We start from the raw sequence: 7,316 nt of genomic DNA, 5'->3' as shown, positions 1-7,316 counted from the left end.
TTTTGGACACCCTTTTCTCAAGGGTTTGTGGCCAAGGGGGAAGAATTGTGTTTGCCAAATAGGCTTTAAGCCCAAGGCTTGGATGCCAGAGATGCAAAGAGTTGCCAAACTCTTGTAGTTTGGGTAACGGCCACTAAAGACCCAGAGTTTTAATGGGAGAGGCCTCATGAGCAAGGTGGAGGAGTCTCCAACGTCATCATTGCCCAAACAATGGAATTCGGTGGCTTTGATGCCAATGTGGTGACCAATCTGTTCTGGATTTTAGTCTGAACATTACAGGGATGACTTCAAATTTCTGCTGTAGCACTGTTTCAGCTGACCCATTAATGCACTAACTTAAAAACTGTATTTCAGAAAGATGCCAAGGTCACTTTTAAAAAAATCTAATTTATCTCCAAATTGAGCATTTGGAAGGAGCAATAAACTGTTGAAGCAGGTGTAGGGAACTGCCAGAAAATAGTCTGGGACAAGAAATCTGGCATCAGAGGCAGTGATGGGTAACTTTATGACACTGGAATGATGTCACTGACATGATGAGTTAGAGAAAGGCACAACTGGGTCTGGTGCAAGATGTTCCATTATGCTGTGGGAGGCTCAATGTGTCTCAATGGGCAATGCATCCCAATGCACACTGGGCCCTACTTTGCATCAGGATGTGCAAATGAGTTACGCATTTGGGACAGGTTCAAATTCATAACCATGCTTTCTGTCTTCATTTCTGGTAAGGAAGGGGAGGAAGTGGGAGACAGTTCAGATGAAGAAGGAGCAACTGGTCTCAGATAGGAGGGAAAAGCCACCAAGATGGAGCTTGAAAAGCCAGGTCCAATAACACCAGCAGCAAAGCATGACTTGGCTCCAGTACTGGTGCTCCAAGGAGCTGATGGCTTCTTCTCCTTCCTCATAAGGACAATGCCAGATCCTGGAAGCATCTCCCCACTCGCTTCTTGGTCACGAGTCAGCCGCAAGAAGCGTCTCGAAGAGTCCTCCCATATGAGGAAGGAGAAGCAACCATCAGCCAGCCTTGTGCCATGATTATATTTGCAGACCTGAATGTTTAGGATGAACTTAAGAAAGAAGACACAATAGCCGGCCTGTGCAACATATATTTTTTCATATAGGTTAATCTTTCTGAAGCTTTTCACACCATCAAGAATGATTGCGTTACAATTATTGTTAACGGGAAAGGGAAAAGAAGTCAACGTTTGAACATGGAGTCCCAGGATTGATGGCTCTCCTTCACATCACAGGTTGTTCTTGTCAAGTTTTCTATCAAGACCCAGTTTCTCCGAAAGCCTCAAATCCCATCTAGACCTTACTGGTCTGCATGTGTCCATTGGATTCAACACTTCTCTGCAAAAGCATGGCTTCCTGCAAGCGGCTGCTCTTCTCTCGCTGCTGTTCGGTTGGATCTCCATCTTCAAGCCCACTGTCAGCATGGAGGCACAGGACTTTCTGAAAACTCTGCTTGAAGTTGTCAGACAGGAAGGCATAGAGGATAGGGTTGGCACAGCTGTTGGCGTAGGAGAGGATCACCACGAAGGAGAAGACCCCCACCAAGACTGGCTCCTCCGGCAAGATGAAGATCAAGTTGACAATGTTCAAGACGTAGAAGGGGAGCCAGCAGAAGATGAACACCACCACGATGATGACCACCATCCGGGTCACTTTCCTCTCGGTCCGCCGGCGCCTGGTGGACCCAACTCGGATCCCGGATGACTTGACCTTGATGACAATGAGCAGGTAGCAGAGACAGATAACCAACAGTGGTCCGAAGAATCCCAGAACAGAGGTGTAGATGATGAACACGGCGGACCATATCTCAACGGGGTCTGGCCAACTCATGTTGCAGGTATGGAGGGTCTCCTGGACATCGGCAAAGATGATCATGGGGAGGACCACCAAGAAGGAGAAAGTCCAGACCGCCAGGCTGATCAGCTTGGCGACCTTTGGGCGGCGCCATACGGTTGACTTGAGGGGGTGGACCACAGCGAGGTAGCGGTCCAGGCTCATGACGGTCAAGCAGAAGATGCTGGTGAACTGGTTAATGCCATCGAATGCAGTCACTAGTCGACACATGGAGGTTCCAAAGGGCCAGTAAGAGATGGCATTCTGGGTTGCCAGGAAAGGCAAGCCCAGCATGAAGAGGACGTCGGCGATGGCCAAATTCAAGATGTAAATGTTGGTCACCGTCTTCATCGTGGTGTAACGCACAACCACATAAATGACCAAGGCATTGCCACTGAGTCCTATGGCGCAAACAAGGAGATAGATGATTGGGATGAAGATGGAGCGGATGTCGGAAGAAGGGAAACCGGGGAGGGTTGTGTTCGCTGTGGCGTTGGCCCCAAAGGAGATGTTGGCCCCATTCGGAGAGACGCTGGGAAAATACAAGAGATCCATGCTCTTCATCCAGTTCCAGCTTCAAGACAGTCAAAAGGGACTATTCCCAAACATCTTCCCACTGCAGAAAGGGAGAGAAAGAAACAGCCGTGGGTTAAGGCATCGCTTATATATTTACTCAAAAGATGTTTACCCAGATCCAGAAATCTGTTTTTAATGTGCTAAGCATCTGCCTTGTGATGCATCCAACAAACCCAGTCGACAATTACTTACGCATTAAGCAGATGTTCTCTTTTTTGCCAGGTCATCTTCTGCCATTAACAAAAAGGGAAATAGAAGGCACGAAAAACGACAAGATCCTCTCCAAAGCCACAGAGTTTGGGGATCATTCAAAAGAGACAACATGGGGATCGGAATAAACCAAGGGAGTGTTTGTTTACATTTCATGCCAGTATAATATGCATTCATTCATAAAATCTCACCCAACTTGAAAGAATAATAATAATAATAATAATAACAATAATAATAATAATAATAGTTCAAAGCATTCATGCATCTGACTGTCAAGCCTGTGAGTACATCTGGCCAGTTACACGGGTGTGAATCAATTTACATTCCTCTTTTTCCATCTTCTCCAGAGCCATTCCTGTGTGAGCAAAACAAAACAAGCCATTCAACTGGACGGATCGGCCAATTTTGGAGTTTTAGAAGAGCCATCCAAAGTGCTGAATCATATAGGATTCACCCCTTTGGATAATGGATTACTAGAATCTTTCCCACTCAAGGAACTCCCCAGACCTCAATGGGACAGACACAAGGATAGTCATTTTGGCAACAGGTTCTCAGCCCTTGCAAGTAATCAAAAACATTGCAACAAGGCTCTGTTCTGCACATTCAGAGCAAAAACCCTAAAAGTACCAGATTTTATCTGATCTGGAGGCTAAGCAGGGTCAGCCTTGATTAGTTTTTGGTTGGAAGACCAAGCAGAAATCCAAGGTGCTTTTAGCAAAATTTTAGCACTGACAAAAGCACTGACAAAACAACCTCTATTCCTTGCCAAGGGAAATGTTGGGCACTTTTAGTACCATGTCATAAATAGATCCAAACCTGGTTCCTTTCCCCTCTCAAATGCTGCAGATGACAACATCCAGAACATGGGAGAGGTGGCTTTTTGGACAGCTGCTCCCAGCATCCCCAAAGAAAAACCTTCCCCAATCCGAAAAGGACCATTAATGAATCCAAGGAAATATTTTAAAGGAAAGAATTGGCCACACCACCTCTGAGTCTTCCTTGCCCAAGAAAAGCCATAAATTGACAGACTTGAAGCCACAGACAAAGAGAAAACATACACTGGTATATAAATCACCATCCCTGAATATGGCATGTTTGCTACATCTCCCATGATAATACTTAGGCAAACGTCAGAGTATTATTATTATTATTATTATATTTATTTATACCTGCTATACTTCAATTTTCCTATTCATAGTTAATATATTGAAAGGTAGGGCTACAACTCTGGAGACCAGGGTTCGAATCCCTGCAATCCACTGGGTGAGTCACACTCTCTCAGCCTCTGAACAAACCTTGCCAAGGAATCCCCATAATATAGGGTTGTCATAAGTTGAAAATGGCTTGAAGACACACAACTAAAACATAAAAGGGAAATGGACTTAATGGAAGCTATGGTTTGTAAGATCTGAGTAAGGCAGTTGCAAACCAGGGCTTTTGGAGGTCTCGCTTTCATTGCGTTGCTAATGGCAAACACATGTAGCATATCCTATTTTGCAATAATATTGGAAGGGAAAGTCTTTCACATTTGGACTGACATTTGGAGTTTGACCATTATTTCCTTCTCACTTCCAGGATGAATAAATAATATACCCCAAGACAAAAAAAACAAACAAAAAAACCCTCTTAGTCCCATTAGATAGGTGGAAAATGGGAGAAGGCAGGGAGGATGAGAACGAGCTTGTTGCATTTTAGAAATGCATCGCCTCATGCCTCTGTTTTGCAAGGATGGCCAGATGCCGACCTTTATAGACTGGCTTTGAAGAGCAATCGGAAACCTGCTCCAAAAGCCCAAAAGCTGCAGGCAAGGCATAGGGTTGCATGGTTTAAGCAAACTTGAGATGGTACATTATAAATAAAGTATTATTAATATTATTTACAGGGCTCCCCAGATGTCATCTAGTCCAACCACAAGCCAATGTAGGAAAGTCATACCTTAAGCATCCCTAGAGCAACAAACAGAAAACCACAATCAGGGCCAGCAAACACCTCCCAACAAAGGATTCCCCCAGGCGGGAAGCAGCCAGAGCTTGAAGCTGAAAGGCCATTCAATGCTAATCAAGGTGGCCAATTGCAACTTTCACACTGGCCTCAAACAGACAAGAGTTCTTTCTCCCACCCTGGACATCATTCCACAGATATATAAACCCCATTTGCCTAGTTTCCAACAGAAACTAGGCAAATGGAGAATGCCTGCCATGAGAATGCCTGCCATAGATGTGGGTGAAACGTCAGGAGAGAATGCTTCTGGAACTTGTCCAGGCAGCCTGGAAAACTCACAGCAACCCAGTGATTCCAGCCATGAAAGCCTTTGACAACAGCACCAGTAATCATTTCCTACTTTAACCAGCTTGGGAGTTGTAGTTTTCCAAAGTCTTAAGCCATCTCAGCCCAAGATCTTGGGTGCCTCACCAAGCTACAACTGCCTGAACTCCATAGCACTGAGCCATGGCAGTTAAAGGTGGCATCCCCGGTGGCACAGTGGGTTAAACCCTTGTGCTGGCAGGACTGAAGACCAACAGATCACAGATTTGAATCCAGGGAGAGCGCGATGAGCTCCCTCTGTCAGCTCCAGCTCCCCAAGCAGGGACATGAGAGAAGCCTCTCACAAGGATGGTAAGACATCAAAACATTCAGGTGTCCCCTGGGCAATGACCTTGCAGACAGCCAATTCTCTCACACCAGAAGCGACTTGCAAGTTGCTCCTGACATGAAAAAAAAAGCAATTAAAGTGCTGTCAAACTGCATTAATTCGACAGTATAGATACATCCCTTGTTATTTAAAGCATAACCATTGATCTCATTGGCTCTGGCTCATTGTTCCAAAAGCAGAAGCAGAATGCAACTGCATCCCGATAATTTCCATCATAACACATTGTGATGATGTTTAAGTCTTTGCTGCTTTTGAGTTTCCTTTGGGAGATAAAAGGCGGGTTATAAATACAAATAGTAATCATCATAATACTACTAATAGTAATAGTTGAGTAGCTTGCATTGCGAAATATGAAAAACTCCATTGGATCGTCTACAAAAGAGATAAAGTGTTTGTCTGAGGTTCCAAAAATCTCTATGGTTTTGGCCAGGCTTGGTTTTCTAACTAAGGTAATAATAATAATAATAATAATAATAATAATAAATAATTGCTTGTCAACGCAGACAACTCCCTTCCGAAATGGGGCATTGTTTCTTTTTTCAAACAAGTAAACAACAACAACAACAACTTGTAAAAACAGCTTTCTTTCAAAGCAATAATAATAATAATAATAATAATAATAATAAATTGCTTATCAGCACGGACAAATCCTTTCCAAAGGGGGGCATTGTTTCTTTTTTAAATAAGTAAACAACAACAACAATAACAACTTATAAAAACAGCTTTCTTTCAAAGCTATAATAATAATAAATTGTTTATCAACACAGACAACTCCCTTCCAAAATGGGGCATTGTTTTTTAAACAAGTAAACAACAACAACAACAAGAATGTGTAAAAACAGCTTTCTTCCAAAACTATAATAATAATAATAGTAATAATAGTAATAATGGTAAATTGCTTCTAAACACCCTTTCTCTTCCTTCCTTCTCCCTTTCCCCCCTCTTCTTTTGAAAACCCCCCAATTCCATATGAGAGAAAAAGAAAATCAAGGAGCACGCAAGCTTCCTTCGAAAGTCGTGGGCCATTTTCCCCCTCCCACGCAGGATTCCTTTCCACGCGTGGATTCTTTCCTTTGGATTTTAGGGAAGGGGATTCGACTCAAAAGCCCCTGGAATGGCTTTACCTGCTGACCGAGCCCGATCTCTTCTCCCGCGGATGCTCCACGATCCTTCGCCCGAGTGGCGTGGAAAGAGGGAAAGGAACCTGAAGGGGGCGGGGCTTCGGCCAAGGGGCGGGGCCCACGGGGAGATAGGCGGGGTTTGGGGAAAGGGGCGGGGCTTGAGCTATCCACCCAAGGGCGCCTCCCTTCAAGGCATGCTTTGAATCCAAGACTCTGGGTGCATATTCGACACCAGGCATGGGCAAACTTGGGCCCTCCAAGTGTTTTGGACTACAACTCCCACAATTCCTAACAGCTGTGGGAGTTGTAGTCCAAAACACCTAAAGGGCCCAAGTTTGCCCATGCCTGTTCTACACTGTAGAACAGTGGTTCTCAACCTTCCTAATGGCGTGACCCCTTAATACAGTCCCCCATGTTGTGGTGACCCCCAACCATAATATTGTTTTCATTGCTACTTCATAACAGTCATGTTACTACTGTTATAAATCATAATGTAAATATCTGATCTGCAGGATGCATTTTCATTCACTGGACCAAACTGGGCACAAATACCCAATACACCCAAATGTGAATGCTAGTGGGGTTGGGCGAGGATTGATTTTGTAATTTGGGAGTTGTAGTTGCTAGGATTTATAGTTCACTTATAATCAAAGAGCATTCCGAACTCCACCAGCAATGGATTTGAACCAAACTTGGCTCCCATGACCAATGGAAAACATTGGAAGGGTTTGATGGGCATTGACCTTCAGTTTGGGAGTTGTAGTTCACCTATATCCAGAGAGCACTGTGGACTCATGCAATGGTGGATCTGGACCAAATTTGGCATGAATACTCAATATGCCCAAATGTGAACACTGGTGGAGTCCGGGGAAAATAGACCTTGACATTTGGGAGTTGTAGTTGCTGGGATT

The 7,316-nt window shown here is 44.2% G+C and overlaps 1 protein-coding gene across 1 annotated transcript; it reads right to left on the bottom strand.

Moving 5' to 3' along the window:
* Window positions 1–1,085: 1,085 nt before the first annotated feature.
* SSTR5 (somatostatin receptor 5) lies at window positions 1,086–6,500 on the bottom strand. Its single transcript, XM_060784412.2, has 2 exons — window positions 6,409–6,500; window positions 1,086–2,461 (listed from the first exon to the last, which is right to left on the bottom strand). Exon 2 carries the CDS (start codon window positions 2,407–2,409, stop codon window positions 1,306–1,308), a length of 1,104 nt encoding a protein of 367 aa, XP_060640395.2. The 5' UTR covers window positions 2,410–2,461; window positions 6,409–6,500; the 3' UTR covers window positions 1,086–1,305.
* Window positions 6,501–7,316: the final 816 nt, after the last annotated feature.

The sequence above is a fragment of the Anolis sagrei genome, chromosome X (assembly GCF_037176765.1).
Source record: "Anolis sagrei isolate rAnoSag1 chromosome X, rAnoSag1.mat, whole genome shotgun sequence".
NCBI lineage: Eukaryota > Metazoa > Chordata > Lepidosauria > Squamata > Dactyloidae > Anolis > Anolis sagrei.
This window is presented reverse-complemented; position numbering and strand designations above follow the sequence as displayed.

What these genes read in the sequence shown, in the direction of transcription:
- SSTR5 (XM_060784412.2), bottom strand. Translation starts at nt 2,409, where the DNA reads ATGAAGAGCATGGATCTCTTGTATTTTCCCAGCGTCTCTCCGAATGGG.